The sequence below is a fragment of the Mirounga leonina genome, unplaced genomic scaffold, assembly GCF_011800145.1.
Source record: "Mirounga leonina isolate KUSES-001 unplaced genomic scaffold, KU_Mleo_1.0 Mir_114, whole genome shotgun sequence".
In the NCBI taxonomy this organism is placed as follows: domain Eukaryota; kingdom Metazoa; phylum Chordata; class Mammalia; order Carnivora; family Phocidae; genus Mirounga; species Mirounga leonina.
Window position 1 is genome coordinate 47,661,396 of NW_023270265.1, and position 22,079 is coordinate 47,683,474.

The 22,079-nt window shown below is 46.8% G+C and overlaps 2 protein-coding genes across 5 annotated transcripts in view; one reads left to right on the forward strand and one right to left on the reverse strand.

Annotated features, from left to right (window-relative positions):
• The window catches only part of EDRF1 (erythroid differentiation regulatory factor 1), a 41,459-nt gene extending 28,757 nt beyond the window's left edge, over positions 1-12,702 (forward strand). For all 4 annotated transcript variants that reach the window (XM_034985915.1, XM_034985922.1, XM_034985921.1 and 1 more), the window contains 4 exons: positions 550-703; positions 2,339-2,454; positions 3,345-3,496; positions 11,868-12,702. In XM_034985915.1, coding sequence (XP_034841806.1) covers positions 550-703; positions 2,339-2,454; positions 3,345-3,496; positions 11,868-12,024 — 579 coding nt within the window. In that variant the 3' untranslated portion in view covers positions 12,025-12,702. The remainder of the gene's footprint in view (positions 1-549; positions 704-2,338; positions 2,455-3,344; positions 3,497-11,867) is intronic.
• A 1,679-nt stretch (positions 12,703-14,381) lies between these two features.
• Positions 14,382-21,259, reverse strand: MMP21 (matrix metallopeptidase 21). Its single transcript, XM_034987393.1, has 8 exons — positions 21,098-21,259; positions 20,758-20,896; positions 20,245-20,718; positions 19,251-19,390; positions 18,840-18,981; positions 17,696-17,953; positions 15,006-15,178; positions 14,382-14,752 (listed from the first exon to the last, which is right to left on the reverse strand). Exons 1-8 carry the CDS (start codon positions 21,257-21,259, stop codon positions 14,453-14,455), a joined length of 1,788 nt encoding a protein of 595 aa, XP_034843284.1. The 3' UTR covers positions 14,382-14,452.
• Between the last annotated feature and the right edge of the window lie 820 nt (positions 21,260-22,079).

The window sequence follows — 22,079 nt, forward strand, 5'->3', positions numbered from 1 at the left end:
TTGAAGTTTCTCAGGAATGTTTTTTTGTTCGTGTTGCTCTTTCCCTTTACTTAGCTCAGGACCAAGACAACTTACCTTGCAGTCCCTTGGGTATGGGCCTTCTTCTGGGTGCCCTTATCCTGAGAATACTGTCCTTTGAGGTCCAGCTTAATCAGAGAGGATTTCTTTTCACTTTAAGCTGGCCCCTGGACACTCTTCCCCTTGCCCCAGGACATCCTAACCAAAATTCAGGCTTGCCCAGATGGCCTAGTATCCTCAAGGCAAAAGCAAGCTTTAGCATTCCAAGACAACCCAATGGGGAAAGAATTGTTTTTTCAGCTGATAGTGCCAGGACAGCTGGATGTCCACATACTGGAGTTGGACTCCAGCGCCCCATATACAAAAATTAACCAAAAGAGGATTAAACAACTAACTGTAAGAACTAAAACTATAAGACTTCTAGAAAAATAATGACACTAAATAACATTTAGTGATCCAGAGACTTGGTTAAGTAGTTATAGTGAAACCCAGGCTTTAAGATTTGTCTTTTTATTTTATTTTTGATTCTAGGTTGGTGATGAACATCTTAGGAAGCAGCACCGGGTGCTGGCAGATCTTCATTATAGCAAAGCTGTTAAGCTTTTTCAGCTTCTCAAAGATGCTCCCTGTGAACTACTTAGAGTACAGTTAGAAAGAGTGGCATTTGCAGAATTCCAAATGACCAGTAAGTCTTAACTTTTTCATTTTACAGATCTGTGTGCACTGACTTCGTGTTGGATTGTCTTAGAGTGAGACAGACGTGGGGATCTCTCTTGAATGTAAATAATGTTGTTTTCTTTTTAACTTGCCCATAGTTAACGGCTTTGGGTAGGGGCCAGGAGAAGTCTCTATACTTCTTGAAGTTTAGAAAATGGGTTTGATTGTGTTCTGTGACCTATTTATGTTCGTAGAAATACTGAAATATAGCCCATGCTCTCTTACTTGGAAAAAAAAATATGACCGGTCACTTGAGGCCATTAGAGATATAAATCACATGAACAACATAGAGAAGCAGTGGTCCCATTGAATTCTTTTAAACCTACAGTGGGTACTGGCAGCTGTAGATTACAGAACTAGAACTGTAGATCCTGAGCAAGGTTAGAGCTATGCGGGAAGGGAAGGGAAGGAGGCAGGTGGAGGAGCTGGCTTTGTTAGGGCAGGCCACAGCAGGGAAGGAGTCGCTGCCCCACGCTGAATGTGTTTGCCTGAGTTCTCCCGCTCTTGCCCACCTGCTCCCCTTCTGCAGCAGGGGTCTTTGGAGAACTAGCTCTCATGTGGTAAAGAAACAAACATTTCTTTGAAGTGCAGCTGTTCATTTGATTTTATTTCAGTTGTTTTCTTGTATAAAATTAAAATAAATGTAATACTTAACCAGGTAGATGAGACTCTTTCAGTAGAGTATCCCTGAAGGATGCACAAGAAAGTGATAACATTGCTGTCTCTGGGAGCCAGGAGGAAGGCTTTCACTGTTTTCTGATTCAGATTTTGTACATTTTGAGAATGTATTACCTATTCAAAACAGTTTTTGAAAATACTTTTTACTGGGACACCTGGGTGGCACAGTCAGTTAAGCATCTGGCTCTTGATTTTGGCAGAGGTTGTGACTCAAGTTCATGAGATCGAGCCCCATGTCAGGCTCCACTCAGTGTGAAGTTTGCTTGAGACTCTCTCTCCCTTCCCTCCCCCCACCCCCACCCAAGAAAAATAAATCTTTAAAAAAAAACACACACACACAAAAACTTTTTACTGAAAGTATTTTTAACTTTTTGCCAGTGTATACTAGATGGCAGGATTAACAGTAGCTCTTTCTGGGGGGTGGGTTTTGGGTGACCTATTTTCATTTGCATCTTTGAATTTTCTGCCATGTTTGAATTCCTTCAAGAGAGCAGGCATCATTTTCATAGAAACAGACGGGAACAAATTTGCTAAGATGATAAGTATGGTTAATTTTCCTTCTAAAAGATGTTTAAAAATTGAGTACCTGAAAAAAGTAATGTAAAGATTTGGGGGCTTTTGGACCAGACTTGTCCCAGCTGGTTTCTTTGACCTTACATTCCGGTCTTATTTCAGATAGGCTGTGTTCTCACCCTGACAGAACCAAATGGTAAGGCAGGGAGACAATTGTTACTTATTGTTTTGTAGACTTAATATTTTTATTTAGGGATAATTATTAAAAGTTGAATTTTAGAAAATTTGTTGAGATTCTCGTGAGCTACTATTATAGCATTTGAAAATCCGTTTTCATTAATACATTGACATTGGATGGGTTTCTAGATTTATATTTAAAGGAATGATCATTTTTGTGTTTTTAACACTCTAGGTCAGAATAGCAATGTTGGAAAATTAAAAACACTATCTGGGGCACTTGATATAATGGTGAGAACTAAGCATGCATTCCAGCTCATCAGAAAGGAGCTTGTAGAGGAATTTGACCAGGTAAATGGAGAAAATATTTATCTTTGTTTTTTGTGTGTCTTAAGCTAAATGGTGAACATACATAGTGAGCATGTGGGGTATATGTGTGTGTGAGGTGTATGATGTGTGTATGTGTATATACGGACATATATACATATATGTGCTTTGCATAAAACCCATTAACAGTGATCTAGTATATTTTCTTGGTGGGATTATTAAACTCTTTAAGTTGGAACTATATCTTTTATATTAAAATTTTTTGTTCTTTAACCACATAGAGCTTAGTAAGACCCCAGTAGCATAACATCTCTGTTGTGTATTCCTTTTGCTTTTTTTGTTCTTTTTTGTTGTTGTTCTGTTTGTTTTTAAGAAAGAAAGAGGTACATAGCTCTTTTATAATTTCTACTGAACTGCTGCTGGGGAGCAGTTGAACAATGAATAGGCTTAAGCTCCTTGGAAAGCAGTTCTAGTTTGCCTGGCATTCCAGCGTTCATGCTGCCTTCTGCTGTTGCTGGAAGCTTCCCTGAATCCCCCGTGGTCCACCAGCCTGTTACCTCTTCCAGCCCCGGTTTGTCCAACCCTGTAGCGTGCCCATTTCCATCTTGCTCCTTTACTGCAGTGTTGCAAAGTGGGAGATTTCCATTCGGGATTAATTTCTTCTATGTAAGTGCCTGTTAGGTGTGAGGCATTTTTCACAGGTTTTAGTCTATCAGAGTGATCTCCCGGGTGGGAGGCTCATCACATTTCAACAGGCTGTGCCTGGAGGAAGACAAATGACCTGGGGTTTCCTTTTGTTGGTTTTGTTTTTGGCTAATAAGTTTATGGGGTGAGTGCAACTGTGGTCCCTTCACTTCACTATGAAGCTGTCACTCTCGGGCAGCTTGGGTAAACTAACTTCTTGTTGTTTTCAGCCTAAGAGTGATGAGTCCACTCCAGCTGCGGATTCCTCTCCTAGTCTTAATCGAGAAGAAGTGATCAAGCTCCTCAGTATATTTGAATCTCGGTTGTCATTCCTTCTCCTTCAGTCCATCAAGCTGCTGTCTTCAACTAAGAAGAAAACAAGGTAAATCCAATGGTTCTTTGTGGAAATTTCTTTTCCAGCAGCTTAACCTGTAGAAAGGTAATAATCTCTACTGACCGTATGAAAAGATAGATAGGTTGTATTCATTCTTGTCTTTTATGTGGGTAATCAGGGATTTTAAGTGGTGCTCTTTCCTGACTTGGTAAATCAGATGAGACTCCTCTCCGTGTGGCCTACTACGTATTGAAACTATAGAAACAGGTCTTGCTTCCTAAGAGTAAATACCCTACTGGTTATAATGTTTTCCCTGAGTGAGATGTGACTGACCCTGGAATGAAGACCTCGACTGTTTCTAGTAACTCTCCATTGTCTTTAATGGGAAGGCAGGAGTACAGTTTTGATATTCAGCACCGAATACACTGATAGGAAGGAGATGACAGAGTATTGAAATCTCTGTAAAGCCCAAGAACTTAGTGAAGAGAAAAGTGTGAGCATCTCAGCAAAAAATGTTCTCATACACCCATAGTTCTTTTGTTTTTGCCAGAGTTATTATGTTGGCATTATTAATTTAACTTAAAATTCTAGTAGTAGGTACTAGATCAGGAAGGTAATATAAATAATGTCTTCCTTTTTTTAAAATATAAGTACAGTCTAGCCATCACCCTACACATACATTGTTATCAGTTATTCTGTGTGTGTATTTTATCAATTTATAATCTTCAGGTGCTTTCTCTCTATATTTGTTTTAGTTTACATATAGTAAAATTTACTTTTGGTGGTGTATAGTCCTTCAAGTTTTGAGAAACACATACAGATATGTGTCTCCTGCCAAAATCATGACGCAGAACAGTTCCATCACTCCAAAAATTCCGTCTTGCTACCTCTTGGTGGTCAGCCCCTGCTCTGCCCCAAATCCTTAGATCTCAGGGAGAAAGCTTGCTGTCTTTTACTAGGAAGTGTAGCATCAGCTGTGGGTTTTTGTAGATGCCCTTTATCAAGTTGAGAATGTTCCCTTCTATTCCTAGTTTTTACCATGAATGGATGTGGAATTTTTGTCAGTTTATTGGTACACACATTGAAATGACCACATGGTTTTCCTTCTTTAATCTCTTGATGTGCTAGAGCTCGTTCAGGTTTTTTGAATGTTAAACCAGCTTTGCATTCCTGAGATAAACCCCACTTTGTTGGCATGTGTCATTCTTGGGTATCCCTGGGATTCCGTGTGCTAATACGGTGTTGAGGATTTTTGTGTTTGTTTGTGAGGATGGTTCTCTCCTGTAGTGTGATCACAGTTCTGGTCTTGTAGTGGTTTTGTCTGCTGTCAGTACTAGAGCTCTGCTGGCCTTATTAAATCCCTTTGCAAGTGTTTCCTCTTCTGGTTTTTAGGAGTGTAGAGTTATTGTTTCTTCCCTAAAGGTTAGAATTTACTAGTGAAATTATCTTAACCTAGAGTTGGCTTTATTGAAAGTTTTTCACAATGAGTTTAATTTCTTTTCGTAGATAAAGTTGACTTTTTCTTCTTGAGGAATGAAAGTGTATTTTAGCTGTTGTCAGATGTATAGGTTCACAGTGTTCCGTATTATCCTGTTAATGTCTTAAGGTGTTTGTTGTGGTAGCCCTCTTTTCATTCCTGATATTGCCAACTTTTGTCTTTTTTTTTTTTTTCTTGGTTAGTCTGATTAGAAGTTCATCAATTTTATTGATCTTTTCAAAGAACTGGTTTATTCAATTTTTTTTCCCATTTTTCTATTTTCAGTGTCATTGATTTATACATTTATCTATATGCCTTTCTTTCTGCTTATTATGGGTTTCTTTTACTGGTTTCTTTAAGTGGAAGCTTAGATTATTGACTCGAGACCCTTTCTCTTTCCTAATATAAGCATTTACTACAAATTTCACTCTGCTTTTGCTACATCTCACAAATGTATTTTCTTTTTCTTTCAGTTTAATTTTAATTTTTGATATCCCCTGAAACAACTTCTTTGACCCCTGTGTTATTTAGAAGCATGCTGTTTTGGTTCCTAAATAGTGGGACTTTCCAGGTAATCTTTATTATGGATTACTAGTAATTCCATTATGTGCTGAGACCATAACTTCGTATGATTTCTCTTTTTTGTGTACGTTTGTATTATGGCCTAGAATATGGTTTGTCTTTCCATGTGCACTTGAAATATATGGGTATCCTGCTCTCTTGGATAGAGCATCCTGGAAATGTCAATTAAGTTGGTTTATAGTATTATTCAGGTCTTCTGTATTCTTACTGATTTTCTACTTGTTTTATCAATTACTAAGAGAGGAGTGGAATTTTCCAACTACAGGTGTGGATTCGTCTATTTTTCTCTTCGGTTCTGTCAGTTTTGTTTCCTCTGTTTTGATGTGGACACATTTAGATGCATACACATTAAGGATTGGTCTGTCTTGGAGAATTGACCCCCTTACCATGTGATATCTGCTTTTTATCTTAATATAACTACTCAACTTTCTTTTGGTTGATAGTCTTTTTCTTTCTTTTGACCTAACTATGCCATTTTAGTAAAAGTGAGATTCTTATAAATGACATATACCTGGGTCTTGCTTTTTTTAATCCAAACTTACAATTGGTGTCTTCAGACCATTTACATTTAAGGTGATATAGTATAGTTAGATAAAATCTGTCCTCTTGTTAGCTGTTTTGTCTTTTTTGCCTTCTCGAGTTAATTGAACATTTTCTATGATTGCATTTGATTTCACTATTGATTTATTATTTATACTATTTTTTAAATGTTTTGGTGGTTGACCTAGGGTTTAGGTTTACATCTTTAATCAGAGACCACTTTCACGTGATATTCTGTGGCACCACATGTTGTATGAAGACCTTCAGATAGTCCCTCCCAGTTCTTCCCTCTCTTCAGTTGTTACCATTCATTTCACTTTTACATGTTACAAACACAATACACTACTACTGTTTCTGCGTTAGATAGTTACCTTTTAGAGCAATTAAGAATAGAACAATTTATTTTTATGTGAATTTATTTTACCTTCATTTATTCCATTTCTAGTGCTCTTCTTGGTATAGATACCATTTTCTGTCTGGTGTCCTATTCTTTCTGCATGAAGAACTTCCTTTAACATCTACCAGCAAAGAATTCTTCCATTTTGATTGTCTGAGAAAGTCTTTATTCCTCCTTCAGCTTTGGGAGATGTTTTAGCTGGGTATAGAGTTCTAGGTTGACAGACATTTTTGTCCCACACTTACGGGATGTCCCTCCCTTGCCTTCTGGCTTGCGTGTTCTCTGACAGGAAACCTGTTCTGATTCTTACCTTTGTTCTTAGGTATATAATGTGCCTTTTTTCCACCAGCTGCTTTCAGGGTTTTCTCACCCCACCCCCCAGCAGTTTGAACATGATATTCTTGGGTGTGTTGTGATTTCTCCTTCCTTCCTTGGTATTTTTACTTCTTCTGTTCCATTCTCTCTTCTTTCTCTGTGGTTCCAGTTGTACCTATGCTAATCTATCTTTAAGTTCACTGATTCTTGATTTTTGTCACTTACAGTTGAACTTGTCAAAGGCATTCTCTATCTCTGTTTACTGTGTTCCTCATTTCTGGTATTCCCATTGGGTTTTTTCTGTAGGTTCCATCTCTCTGCTGAAGTGACCATTCTGATCTTGCACATTGTCCACATTTTCCACTTGAGCCTTTTAATGTATTAATCATTGTCATTTTAAATTGCCGATCGGATAGCTCCACCATCTGTGTCATATCTGACTCTGGTTCTGTTGATTTTTTTCTCTTGGTGTGTGTTGTTTCCTTACCTTTCTACATCTCGTAGTTATGGGAAACTGGACATCTCAGCCTGAGGGAAGTAATTTTTGTGCCTGGAAAGTTCTTACACCTGTCCCATGCTAGACCTTTAGTATGGGGGGTTGAGTTCATTTTTCTAGCCTGGAGCTGAGCTGTGGTTGAGATTTTTTTTGTTGCTGTGGTTACTTTTCATGTCCAGCAGCCTTCAAGTTCCTCAAGCAGTGCCTGTGCTTAGTCTGGAGCAGGTCTGCAGAGGGTTTTTCTGAATGTCTCCTCCGCCTTTAGTTTTAGGATTTTCCTAAGGAAGGTGTGTGGTACCTGAGAGAGGGTCTGTCTTCACACTCTTAGAGTTCTCTCAGCTATAATTCCACTCCTGCTTGTCCTTCAGTGCTTCTAGCCTGCTAGGGAGGGGAAGAGGGCGGGCCAGGCCTTCTCAGTTGTTCTAAGCCTCAGTCTTAGGCAGACACTGGGTCCCTGAGGGCCAGGTGCGTGGCCTTACACTGCTCCTGCCCCAGCCCCAGGGTGGAGTGGTTTCTTCTGTTCACTGCTCTGTGTTGACTTTGACCAGTGCCCTAAGACTGCCATAGCTTGTTGCCTTCCTGTCCCTCGACTACACCCTACAGTTAAGGCTTTCATTCCTTGGAGAAAAGGGTCTGGGTGGGGTTGCCTGCCCTTCGTAGCTCTAGCTAGTCCCCTTGCCTAGCCTGCACGAAGGTTGCTTTCTTTGGGCTCTCGCCAGATTTTTATGTGAGCGTCTGGTAGGGTCTTTGAAGAAAAGCCTACCAGACAAGGTAAACTCATCCTATATCTGCAGCCCCCTTCACTCCCTCACCAGCCCTCACTCAGCCTCTACCAGCTCATTAAATTCTTAGCAGTATCTGGGTATCTGGCTGCATCTGCTGCAGACGAGGAAGTACTTCGCTATCTCCCTGTCTGTCCTTAGTTTGCAGACTCAGTGCTTACCCAGCGACCCCAGCTCTTTGACAGATTCATGCAGAGTCATGTCCTTGTAGTTTGTCCTGCTTTGTATTGCTGTGTTTGTCAAAACGGTGGGAATGATACTTTTTCCTGCTGTCTACATCTGAGAAGAAACCCTCTCCAGTAACGCTTTCAGATAATTCTCTGTGGCCTGTGGAGAGCTTTTGTTTGGGGCGGAGCACTCAGTCTTGGGTGCGCTGCCATCCCAGCTGCCGTCCATCCTCGGCGCGGCTCTGCATGCCGTCCCCGTACGACCAGGGCATATTGGCACGTGCGCTGTGTTCTGAAGAACCAGAGAACTAAAAGGCACAGGTCGTGCGGGTCGTGACACGCAGTTGAAAAACTGACGGCTTGTCCTGTTTAACAACAGCGGGTAAATTTCAAATTTTTTTCTTGGTTTCCACAAGGTGGCAACATAAACATAGGCTACGCGAGAAAGAGTGATTCACTGATTTGTCACAAATCGATGGTTTGAATACTTAGCTAACAGGTGATGGTTTGGTCTTACAGTGTCTTTTATAAACATAACTGTCGGGGCACCTTGGGTGGCTCAGTCGGGTAAGCATCCAGCTCTTGGTTTCAGCTCCGATTGTGATCTTGGGGTCGTGAGATCAAACCCCCAGTCCGGCTCTGTACTGGGCCTGGAGCCTGCTTAAGATTCTCTCTCCCCGATCCCCACACGCTCGCACACACACTCTCTAAGAAATTAAATCTAAAAAAAAAAAAAACCGTCATATATATGACTTAAGGAATTTTTATTTTAGTGGAGGGTCTTCTAACCTGTTTTTTCAGGTTATTAATATCCTCTCGAAAAAAATGCAATCTGAAGTTTTCATGCATGATGTGTAAAGTCCTGTTTAGCTAATTTGTGTTCATTTTTCAAGGTTTATTAAGTAAAAAGACTGTTAAATGTGATATTTATGTTTATACAGTTTATATGTTGATAGGCTTCAAAACAGAGAGAAACTGGTTACTGAGTGACTGTGTCTCCTGTGTCACTAATCACACATGAAAACATGGGATTTTATCGTGAGGAGGGAGGCCTCCTGCGCTGTCTCACCATGAGCTGTGAGCATTCCTGTTTGGAGTAAAGGGAGATCAGAACTAGACTTTTTTTTTTTTTTTTTTAATTTATTTATGTGAGAGAGAGCATGAGTTGGGGGAAGGGGGCAGCAAGAGGGGGAGAAGCAGACACAGGGCTCCACCCCAGGACCCTGGGATCATGACCTGAGCCTAGGCAGACGTTTAAATGACTGAGCCACCCAGGCGCCCCAGAACTAGACTTTAAAAGAGAGGAAATAGTATGTTTGTGTTTTGTTTTGATTATTCTCTACCTACCACAACCCTGCCTTAAAAAGAAAACAACTTAGTAATTAAAAATCTTAATTTTCTTAGAATCCTCTTATGACAACTTCCTCGTATGACAACCGGTGTTGTCCTGCTAGAAATGCTTGTTTTATCTGTTGGGTTGTGTTCTCTTTTTGGATGAAGAATTTATTTACTCTTGTACTATATGTTAGTACTCACTGCTTTAGCAGATTGGAACCTCTTGACCTTTTTTGATGGCTTTGGGGTTTCATAGAATGAAAAACTATGAAAAATAGAAGTAATCTCTGAGGGTTTGGAAAGCCCTTGACCATAGTGCAGAGAGCAGATCTTTTAGCTTTATGGGCTGTTCCTGGCCATTTAATATGTATGTTTAATATTTGGTTAAGATTATTAAAAGGAAAATAGAGGAATGTTAGTTGCCTTTGGAAAAAAGATAAGCCAATGAAATGTTGAGACCTTTCTTGTTAGAGTTCATGGTTCAATGAAACTGTTGATGAGAGTTGATTAAGGATGGGAATCATTTGTAGAAATTGGAAGATGGGGCACCTGGGTGGCTCAGTCGTTAAGCGTCTGCCTTTGGCTCAGGTCATGATCTCAGGGTTCTGGGATCGAGTCCCGCATCGGGCTCCCTGCTCAGTGGGAAGCCTGCTGCTCTCCCTCTGCCTGCCCCTTCCCTGCTTATGCTCTCTTTCTCTCAAATAAATAAATCTTTTTAAAAAAAGAAAAATTGGAAGATGGAATATTTAAGATTCAGAAATAGGATCAGAACAAATCTCAGAGGGTTTTAAATTTATGATCCCAGCAGCTATCAGTTATCTTTAGGCCCCCAGCTAAAATAGGGTGTCATTGTCCCTGAAGAAAAACTCATTTTTGGAGCACTGATTAAGTACTACTGCCTTCATTTGTCAGGAGTTTAAGTTTCTTATAAGATTATCAGAGGTTTTATAAACGTCAGCCCCACCCAGAAATTAAAACACCGTGCTCTTAGGCCCAAACTGTAGACAGTGAATGCATTTTGAATGATCACTTTTACTCTGCCACAGGTGGTTTGAAAGGAAGAGAGATTTGCCTGATAAAAGAAGTAGGACTAAGAGGGAGAAGAGAAATGGGTTTCTAGAGAGGGGTGTGCGGGGTCCCCCGTGGTCGGCCCCAGCATGGACAGGTGGGTCCTGTTGAGGCCTCCTAGCCCGAGCCTTGATGTGCGCCAACGGGAGTCTCTAAGAAGGCTGCTGGTTGGCTCTCTGGCCGGCCGGACGGGCACTCAGGCAAAAGCAGAACATTTGTACATTGGTGAATGGAAAGAACATAGCATTTGAAGTCAGAATATAATGTTTTGACCTCAGTACAAATTATTTAGCCCTTCTGGGCCTTGGTTTTTCCATCTGTAAGGTAGGAATATTCTAAGTCCTTGCCCTTCTGAGGCGATGGTTGTCACACGGCTCAGATGCAGACACGCACACTCGGAGATGATCCACTGTCCACAGGAGCCGGTCCCGTGTGGCCAGAGGGTCTGTATTGCATCTGGACTCGTTTAAAAGGGGACGGGGGGGAAGGATGCTAGAGGCTAGAGATGAACTGCCATGTAATTACTAATCTTTTCTACTAGTAACATAAATATAATCTATTGATCTTTCCTGTGGGGGACCTATTTTCAGGACAACTGAAGTCTTTGTTAAAACAGTTTTTAAGTGGAGTATGTCTAGGACCCTGCACTCAAGGGGCATTCTTCACACGATGTTGCATGGACAGTGTGGATACGTCAAGGTAGAGTGGCTCCCAAGTCTGGGGTCTGGGCTTCAGTCCGGTGCAGTTCTAGCCCCACGGAGAGCATCCCCATATTCAGGCTGGTTGATCTGAGGGTTGTCAGGCTCAGCACAGAGAAGGGAGGAAATACTGGACAGCTCTGTGCCGTACTTAGCCTGTCTCCGCTGGATTTTCTTCACAGCGTGTCTGCTCTGACACGCTGTTTCCTTCTTGTTCAATGCACGGCTTCTCCCCTACTCCTCCCTCAGTGGAACGCAGGTGCCGAGAGGGCGGGGGCTCTTGGTCTGGTTTGTCCACTGCCAGGAGCCGTTTCCAGTACACGGGACGCACTCGGAGACTCAAAGAGAAGGAGCATTGGTTCTAGTTGATGCAGTGAAGTAAACGTCCACAAACAGGCCTCTAAGCAATAGATGCAAGAAGGTTAAGTATGGAATAAACATGAATAGAACACCTGCTTCCCTGTGAAAAGTGACGGGCTATTCCTATTTACTTTTTTGGATTTCTTCTTGAATTGGTGGGCATTGCTGTGTACTTCACGTCTTTGTTTTTGTTTTAATGCAGCAGTAATACTGAGGAAGATGTAGTCCTCAAAACCAACAAGCAGATTTACTCGCAGCTTTTGAGAGCTATTGCTAACAAAAATGCAACTCTTCTGGAAAGAATTGACATTCTCATCCATTTGCTGGATCAGCTTGCTCGCGGCAGCGGCGTGCAGTGACTCGTGCCCGAGGCTCCGGCTGAGGAGATCCTGTCAGTGCCTTCTGCTCCCGGGGGCTCGTTTGTCCATTCGGTGCTTCGTTTCATTAAATATGAGGGAAATCTCCACCTACAACAGGCCCGGCAGTGGAAACAGTTCTCTTTTCCCATGACAGACAAGTCATGGCTGAGTTCTTTGACTTTTTCATTGGAAGTGCTAAAATCAGAATCAGACTTGGGGCTCCCAGCATTTGTTTCTTTGCGAAGTACACGGTACCTCAGTGTTAACAGACTTGCTGTGGTGGCTGGTACACTTGTAGACATTTTTGAGGTATGTTAAGCTACGTGGGTTTAAGATAATAATTATTTTGGATGATGTTACTTTGGTCAAGGGAACTTTTCTCCAAGTGATTTTAGTGGTTCACATGGGTTAGAGAAATGTCCTGTGCATCTGCAGCATCTCCTCAGTTGCACAGAAGGAAGCCTGTCCTCCTTCAGCTTCGGTGCAGGATTTGATGGAGACTGGCCATTGTGCGAGTTTCTGTATTTAGTGCATGTTCTGAAAGGATCCGCTTTTCTTTGACTTTGTATGACAGTTGATCAAGAATAGGTACTATCCCCCCCTTTTTTTCCATTTTAAACTTGAAACTGTGAATAAGGTAAGAAAACTATTTTGAATAAATAAATTATTTATTTAAAATGTCTTCGTATTTTTCCATTTCACGTTCTTGACTTTGAGTTTTGATTTGAACTGGTTTAATGAATGAATTTTACAAAGGAAAGATTAAAACATTAAAAATAAAATTGTGCCACTCACTAAGTTCTCACTAGAACGTCACACTCATTTCTCGCCCCTTTTCCTGCATGGCTCCTGTCTAGTTGCGTACACATGGCCTCTGTTTTTTTCCGTGCCTACATACATCGTGCAACGCTGTGCTTGTCCTGTCCTACTAAAATCCGTTTCGAGGAAATGGAACAGAAATCAAGCATACGCTTTCCTGTCAGGTGGGTGGATGGGACTTAGGTGCATGAGGCCTTTGTAGACAGCCTGCCCTGCCTCCAAGTCCGCTAGCCTGGCCCCGAGGGCCACTCCGACCTCCTTCATGCCATCGGCAGACCCCTTTCCCTGCAGATCCTGCAGAACCCCTCCATTCAGCAGCCACACCTCTCTGGAGGAATCTGAACTATAGGGAAAGTTGTCTGGAATAAGCTTGTTTTAAGCGGAGTTTTTACGGAGTGCTTTCTCATGCACCAAGACTTTGGGGTGTTTTCCTTGGCGGTGTGTTGACACCTGTCATAGCTCGGCAGAGCTCCTCCTGGCCGCTGGCCGTTTGTCCACTTCCTTGGGACAGATTTGCATCCATTTTCAAAAATCATTGAAGCATTTAAAGTTTTGACTAAGTCATGAAGCCGGTGCACAGACTCAGTCTCCTGTCAGGACAGCGTTCACTCTGCTCCCCCATCGGCAAGCGCTGTCTCCGCTAGTTAAACCTGCACGCTTCCGTGGGGAAGATCTGACGCTGAAGTAAGCTGGCGTCAGGGATGTCGCAGCCCCGGTCTTGTTCTCTGGCCTCTCCTTGGCTGAACAGCCTTTTCGTCCAGAGGAGTATTTGTTTTTAAGCAAGAAGATACCAATTCTAGCTGTCTTCCCTTGTCTGAGCAAGAATATGAACATCCCTACAGGGGGAGAGAGGTCTTTTTCAATGTTTTTGTAGTCTGACTTTTAAGTTCGTGCTGCTTAAAGTGCTCGTGTCTTAGCTTTTACTTGAGAAGAATTGTGCCATCTGTGGCCTGATCACCGAGATGACTTGTTTTGCAGTTAACTTCAGGGCAGGGATGGAGAGCAGGTTGCCTGGGCACTGGGCTGGAGCGAGGAGGCGAGGGTCGCCAGCAACCACGGCATCTGACTCTGGGAAGGACGCAAGTGTGAACTTCAGCTTCCTCGACTAGAAATGTGCACAGGAGTAGGTCCCCTGGCACTCTGCCAGACTTGTGAAGCTCGAGAAATACATGGGAAAACCTTCTGTACACAGTCATGTATTAGAAAAATATAAATTATGACAGGAATTGTGGAATGTAGTCAATTTGAAATCTGTGACCTTTTCCACTGAATGCCCCCAGGGAGCTGCGTTTCCTTCCATGACTGGATCCTATGGCTATAGCTACGCTTCCGTCCATCCATGAAATTAGGGGGCGGGGGTGGAAAGACAGGGATTCCTCAGGATTCTTTTTTTTAACCTTTTCTAAAAGATTGGCAAAATTATTCAGTGGATTTTTTTTTTTTGCCTGAGAAATTCACTTTCAAATCAATTATTTTAAAAGTTCAAGTAATGCTTTTCCCACCGGGTTTTAGCCTTATTTGGTTACTAAAAATCTGGTTTGTTTTCTTTGTAAAAGAAATCAGACTTTCTCTTAGAAATCCTTTGACTCCCGTTTGCCCGTTTTTCTCATTACATGTTCAGGGTGGAGGTATGGACGTCACAAATGTCAAACCACCGCTCTGAAATCGACTGCTTCGGAAATAAGCCATTTGAAGGAAGCCAAAAATGCTGTTGTCTGTCCCTGTCGCTAACTACTTTCCAATATGCATTGCCTTTGAAAAAGAAAATGGCGTTGTGTGCGTAGGAGTAATAGGCTGAGTCTATATTCCTGAAGGGATGGTTCTCTGGCTCTATTCCCGGAAACACTTCAGTGATCTTCATCGGATAAGAATCAAGTACTTGATTTCTGTTGACATCAAATGCAAACACCTGCAAAGCAAGGAAGAGAGTTAAGGCTGGCTTTTCTGAAAATCATTGATTTTTAGGTTAATTTATAGGAATGAGGTAAGTAAATCTGTGGCTTTGCACCAAATTCTCTGGGCTTGAAGTTCTTCATTTTCCATATGATGGGATCTGCCATGGCCACCGAGGTCTGAGGCAACTAAGAACAACTTTTAACTAAGACCTTGAATTTCACGTAGGGGTGAAGAAGCAACACCAGGCTGGAAAGCATCCTACTTACGAGGGACTCTTTGAAGAAGTAAATTAACTGCTTTCTTCGGTCATAAAAGGCAGTGTCCAGGGGACTTGGGATGCCAGGAAATCCTTCTGAAATCAATTTGGGGTAGCTTCTTCCTTGTTCATCTTCTGTGTAGGCCTGATCCTTGTCACTGTCATATCTCCAGTACTGATTTCCTGAGGGCCAAACAAAAAATGCTAATATGGTTTATTACCATTTAATTATAGCAAACCATGAAGAGGGACTGCTTTCAACATAGATCTCAGCCAACCACGATGTTCTCCTGTGATCCCAGGACAAGGCAGGACCTCAGCCTCTAAGCAAAGCCTCCATTTAGATGAATGATTCCCCAGGTCTTGAATTACTTCTAGATAGATCCTGGCAATCACTGCTGCTATTGAAATGTTGGTTGTCAGGGGCGCCTGGGTGGCTCAGCTAATCATCTGCCTTCAGCTCAGGTCATGATCCCGGAGTCCCGGGACCCTGGGGTTGAGCCCCGAGTTGGACTCTCTGCTCAGCAGGGAGTCTGCTTCTCCCTCGGACCCTCCCCTCTCTCGTGCTCTCTCAAAAAAATAAAATCTTTAAAAAAAAAAAAAAAGAAAATGTTAGTTGTCTTCTGTCGGGCACTCCAGCCCACTGGCACTCATCAAAAGCAAAAAGCAAAAACGAAAGGACAAAAATCATGTGGTCTTTTTCACAGAAGATTCTTCTTCTGTTTCTTCCTATATAGTCTCATGATCTGCCTTTTACATGTTAGAGACCCATGGGTTGTCCTGAGTCATTTTCCTACCATAATCAACCTAAGCCCTCTTTTTACAGAAAACAATCCTGAGGCTTATGATGGGGTTTTACTTTTTTTCAGGATTTTAGAATTACATCATTTTAGAAAAGAGCTGAAGTGGTCCGTCCAGATCACAGCCCAGGTGGACCCGGTGCAGGCCCCTCTTCCCATGTTCCACTCACGTGATTCCACCCACTGCCCTCTTCCTAATGTCATGCTCTGAAACACCACAGGATTATTCTAAATTCTCCTTAATAGTTCCTAATCCTGACTATTTGGCATATTGTCAGCAGAAAATAGAACAAATCCACGGGGTTAGATATTTTTGTGTTCACAACTTACACCACGCCACAACCAGTTACACTCCTTAGCCACCAACCATGTGAGCTCCCTCTCCCTCATTCCCTCCCCGCCCCTCGCCGCCTCCCCCTGCAAAGGTTTGCCATCGAGAAAGAACAGTGAATGACGTGTGTCCAGCCAGGGGGTGCAATTCACTCTAACTGGAATACTTTTTGAATTCAAAGTATTCACACAGCAAGTTAACTTTAAGATGTTTTTAAAGCTCCAAGAATAAAATACAGCCATATGATAGCAATCCCCCACGATGACCTAATTCTATAATTAAGAGTCTTTGTTGCCAGTATAAATTCTAGTCCAGGGCTTCTAAAGCACTGAATGTTGTGCTTCCAACTCTGAAAGATCTAAACCAGACAGGTCCACCCTGGGCAATTTCTTTATGTAACTGAACCAAAATAATTCTTCCTTTGTGTGATGTAAGGAAAATTAAGACCAAATTCATACGCAGGTTTCCTACGGCCAAATCTGCATGCAGCATCTTTTTGGTTGGGCTCTTGCCTCACTGAGTCCTGAGCGGTTTCAGACAATAGGGTCGTATTACTAGGGAGCTGGGCAGAGACAGGGCGCACCCCTTACCTCTCGGGCGAAAGTCTGGGGAAGGGAAAGAAAAAGCAGCCACCCAGAACCTTGTTTGTGGTTAGGCTCCACGCATTTGGTTTGCCAAGGCAGCCAGCCTCCGTGACGGGCACAGAGGTTCTGGGCCAGGTGGTCTGTGAGTAAAGCAGCAGCAAGAGAGTCTTGGCCGGCCTGCTCTGCGTGTCCCTCCCACCACCGGGGCCCCCCACCTCAGTTTCTGCCTTCCAGCAAAACACTGATCCTCCCTGCTTGGAAACCACCGATTCCTGCCTGCCTGCTGGATGACCTCCAGCCTCTGAGCACAGAGGCTCTCGGTGCTCAGGGTGACCCTGTCTTTCTAACCTAATCTCGCCCCGTGTGAGTGCCCTGTCACACCTCCACGGGCTCAGCTGTCTCTCCCATCTGCGTTTTCACCCTCGCTCACCCTAAAGCTTTGCTTCTGCCTCCTGTGTCTCACCGCCCCCTCACCCCCATGCGCACCTCCCCCATCACGCTATTCCCGGTGTCCCTTTCGGGGCACCCGGGGTCCTACGCATCCTCTGAGGCTGGGGCAAGCCCTGAGTTCTGGGTGGCTCCAGCATCTGGTTCCAGGGGCAGTGGTCACCTTGTCCGCTCTTCCTTCCCTTCACCACATAATTCTAGTGGTCAGCTTCTAAGGTCTTTTCTCTCCAGAACTAGTTAAAACTTCTCTAAGGAGGGCCCTTTCTTACGCAACCACCTCAGGGCCTGGCATAGTTGGTCTACTCATTCATTCACTCATTCATTTGTTCCTTTGACGAATTCAGTGCCTTCTTACAGAGATCAGGGGATGCAACACAGTCCCTGTGCTCACAGAGCTCACAGTCTGACAGAACAGACAGAAATTAGGTGAGTGATTGCAAGAGCATTATACTAAGATTCTTCGGTATGGAGCTCAAAACATTTGTTCTGAATGCATCTCTGTAATAAAAGATATAGAACCGTCCCGAAGAAGCTCTACCTTTAAAAAAATAACGTTCGTCTCTTCTCCATGTCCAGAGGTGGACAAAAGCGTCGATGTTTTGTGTTGGGATTCCGTGCCAGCCACGGAGGATTTGGATAGGATCCCCGTAGCGCGTCCGGTTATTTCGATTTTCGTAAAGCCAGTACCAGCTCTTGCGGAAAAAGTAGGTGCTAAATCGCATCATCACGGCTCCATGTTGGTTTCGCTCTTTGCGAATCCAGTCAAATGCAGTATCAAATGATCCTTCACATGAACCTGAGAAAGAAAAACAAAGTCCAGCCCCTGGTCACCTGGTGCAAAAACCAGCAGTCGCTATTTTCACATGTGACTCGAACAGAGACAACTGCGAAGCTGGAGTGTTCTGTCAAGCTGTCTCAAAGCAAGATGCCCCCCAAGACTGAAGTAGGCCTACCCAGCCGAGCAGGAGGAGTTGGAGGGGCCCCGGGAACCTGCAGCAGTGCCGGCTCACGTGGGCCGTTCTGGCTAATCTTTGTGCAGAAGATTACTCTCTTGAGGTGTCTCGATTTGGGATGCTGGGTATGTGATCACCCTAAATATAACTAATGCCTCTTGATGGCTCGTCTGACTTCATGAGAGGCAAGCAGTTTGGTTCTGGGCACACACAAGAGTAAGATTTCCTCTGCAGGAAAGAAATCCATCCTGGCATTTGTCACTCTCCAAACGTCCGGAGAGCATCTTCGCATAGAATGGCTGGAGTGGAACAGAAATGGTAGTGCTCTCCGTTTTAAATGGAAAAGGGGAGAGTAGCTTTCTTTCCCCTCAGCCTCAACGCTAGGTCATTAATCACTTCCATTAAATAATGAACCGTTAACACTTTGGCCTGAACAACTGAAGAGAGATTAAAGTTGATCCTGGCAAGGCTCCCGCTGTTCTTTGCCTTGGGACGGCAGGGAACTTCTCCCAGGGGCTTCCAAGTGCCTGCGGCGCCCACGGGAGGCCACCGCCTGGGTGGCCCACTGCGCTCTAGGAAACCACCCTGTTACCCTCCGTCCTCCCAGGGACATAACGTAGCGCAGGGAAGAGGGAACATCCACGGGAGTGCTTTGCTCTGCACCGGTGGCTACCCTTGGGGCACGGCCACCTTGAAGGAAGAGCTCACGATCTTCCAGAACAGTCTTACCATACAGCTTTTGAACTGCTTTTCTGTCTGACCAGTCCAACTCAAACACAGGCTCCTGGGGGATGTAATTCGGTTGCATTATGGATCCTGTCCTGTAGGTGTGAGGCAAGCCGAGTACGTGGCCAATTTCATGGACGGCCACCTAGAAGGGAACACAAACCACGCGTGCGGTGCCAACCCTGGGTGTCTGGGAGTCACGTGGACCCCCCCCGCCCCCGCCCCCCACTCCAGGGGCAGGCCTGTGCTTTAGGAGGAACGGCACTTGTTAAGGAGAAGGGGAGCGATGGGGAGACTCGGGGAGCTTTCTCAGAAGGCTGTGGACACTGCCCCCGAGAAGCCCTGGCGTTCTGCGCTCCAGCCCATGCTGCGTGCCCTTTGCCTGGTCCCTCCGCACAGCTGCAGACCACTTACTTTGAGAAGGCTGATGCCCGCGTCACTGGTGGGAGGTGTGAAGTGTTCATCATCGTCAAAGTGGATGTCGCCCAGGCGCCAGGCATGTGCAAACTCCTGCCCGCTGCCATCAAAAACCCGAGGACAGCCCAGGTGCCGGCCTGGCAAGGGGAGAGGGAACACGGACACCCGAGGGTTCGCGGCCTCCGGGGGCTCACAGTCCAGGAGCAGAAGCAACCACTCCTGGCTTGTGCAACAGTGTGGTGTCGAGTCTGAACACCTGGAGATAGCTGCCTAGCAAACCTGTGGGAGCCCAGAGGAAGGGGCGGGGGGTGCCATCCAAAGGCTGAGGGAGGAGACAAGATCTGAGCTGGATCCTAACAGCTGAGTGGTCAGGACATGAAGGAGGTGCTGCGCGATGGTCCCTGCCCTGTGTACGGTTTTCAACAAGCCTCCTGTGTAGGGCTCACAGCAGGACAGTCAATCCAGTCAGACCAGCAGGGCAGGCGTGAGCATCCCTAGCTCCCAGACGGGGTGCAGAGAAGTTACCCTCTCCAAACCCACCCAGCTAGGAGGTGGTGGGGCCTGCTGGTGGGGCCAGCAAACCACCACGCGCTAGTTCTCCCCAGGAGTGGCGGGAAGGGTGAGCCAGGCCTGGCTCGCGCCCTGCTGGGCTCGACGGGGTCCCTGCAGCAGGGCTCACTGGGCTGATCTGCTCAGAGACAAGCGGAGGGCCCGCACGGATGTCCCCATGTGACCGCTCCCCGGTGGGCGCAGGGAGACCCGCCGTGCCCTTCCCAGTGAGTGGCAATAAAGCAGCACCTACAGAGGGTTTGCCATCCGCCCATGCCCCTGGCAGGTGCCACCTCGGACACCCCGGAGGCTTTGCAGGTGACCGGGGCGGGGTTCCCCCCGTCGGCCTGTTGGCCCCGGGGCTCCCAGTGAACCGGGCCCGCCGCCGGCCGTGCGGGAGGGCAGTGGGGCTCAGCCCGCCTGCAGTCTTCGCCCTCCTCACCTCGTCCGAAACCCAGCTTTATGTCCACGGCGGCGCCGGGGGCGGCGAGGTCCTCCCGGAAGTCCAGCGGCATCACCTCGCTCCACATCCGGAAGGCCAGCCTGAGGATGTGCCTCTGCTCGCCCACGGCCAGCTGCCCGCTGGCGCCCTCCCCCAGCAGCCGCCAGGTGAGCGTCCTCTTGGCGAAGGCCCGGGTCCCCCCGCGGGGCGCGGCGACCTCGGGCTGCGGGTCCCCGGGCGGCGGCGGCGCCCGCAGGAAGCGCTTGGGCCGGGCGCGGGGCGGCGGGCGCGGCGGGGGCCCGGGGGCCGGGGGCGGCAGGGGCCGCGTGTCGGGGACGCCGCAGCGCGGCCTGTTCATGGCCGCCAGCGTGGCCGCGTCCAGCCGCCCGCTCGCCGGCAGCGCGTTGACCCTCTGGAACCTGCGCACGGCCTCGGCCAGGGCGGTGGCCCGGGGGCCCGCGCGCCGCGCGTCGGGGCTGCGACCCCGGGGCCCCGGCCCGGGGGGCGCGTCGGCCCAGCCGTACTTGGACAGGAATCGCTGCGGAAGAGAGAGGGCCCGACCCGCGGGGCGGGGGTGGCGCGCTGAGCGTGTGTTTGCGTCACGTACTAGGTTCCCGCGGGAGACTGGACGCGCCAGGCCCGTAGGCCCTCCCTCATTTCTAGCGGGTGGTTATCGTTGTCCGGGGGAGGCCCCTCACCTCAGGCGGTGCGGCCGCCTCGCACGTGCCTGCGTGCGCGCGTGTCCGCGAGCGCACGTGCCCCCGACGGTGTGCACGGCCCCGCGCCTGCGCGTGCACGCGTCTTGCGTGCGCGCGCGCGTGCTCGTGCGTGGCGGTGCCGCGGGGGCGCCTACCTGCGCGGCGACGGGGTCCGTGATGGGCTGGGCCCGGCGCAGCGGGGCGGGCTCCGCGTCCGAGCGGTCCCGGCTGTGGGAAAGGGGCTCGGGCCCGGCGGGCCGCGGGGCAGCGAGCCAGCAGAGCAGCAGGGCCCGACGGACGACGGAGGCGGCCAGCATGGCCCCGGCTGAGCCCCGCGCCCCCGCCTCGCCACCGTCCGTCCCGTCTCCCTCCCGAGGCGCAGGCCCCCGCACGCTTTTATACACGCAGCCCCGGGGCGGCGCGCGGTTCCAGGGCCTCTCACCCAGGCCCGAAGTGTGCCCACCGGGAGGCCCGGCGGGGCCTGGACGCGCAGCCCTTTGAAGGCCCCAGGAGCACGCTTCTTGCTGGGGCGAGAATGTTTGCGGCCCCCGCGGGTGATTACATCCCGACCGGGCGGCCACCTGCGCGTTGCATCTCTGGTGGCGGCTCGTGGGCAGGCTGCCGCCGAGGGAGCTGCGGCTGGGCCTGGTGGCGGGGGCGCCGAGCCTCGCCCTCGGCCTGCTGGGGCCCGCCGCCCCTGCGGCCTCACCGCCTGAGCCTCCGTTTGCTCGGTTTGCGTCCGTCGTCTTTCTTGGTCAGCCAGGGTTGGGATGATTTGTGTCTCTGATCTCTTGTTGTTGTTGTTTTAGGAGACTGACGCGCTACCTACGGCGCTAACGAGGCACCTGTTGTTGCGGTTTTAAGTAAAGGCAATAATCAGTATAGGAAGATGTAAATTTCGGCGGAAATCCGGTGATTCAGATGGTAACATTTTGGTGAACATTCTTGCGGATCCATGTATTGTGTACGTGCGCAGGGAAGGATTTGTGTGTGGATGATTTTATATAAGTTATATTCTCTACGCTATTGCCACAAACCCAGTGGAAGGTCATGGATGCCTTTGTGTGTTCGTGAATGTAGGTATTTACCATCCTAGTTAATGGCTGTGTGGTGTTCGAGTCTGTGGGCCAGGGATTT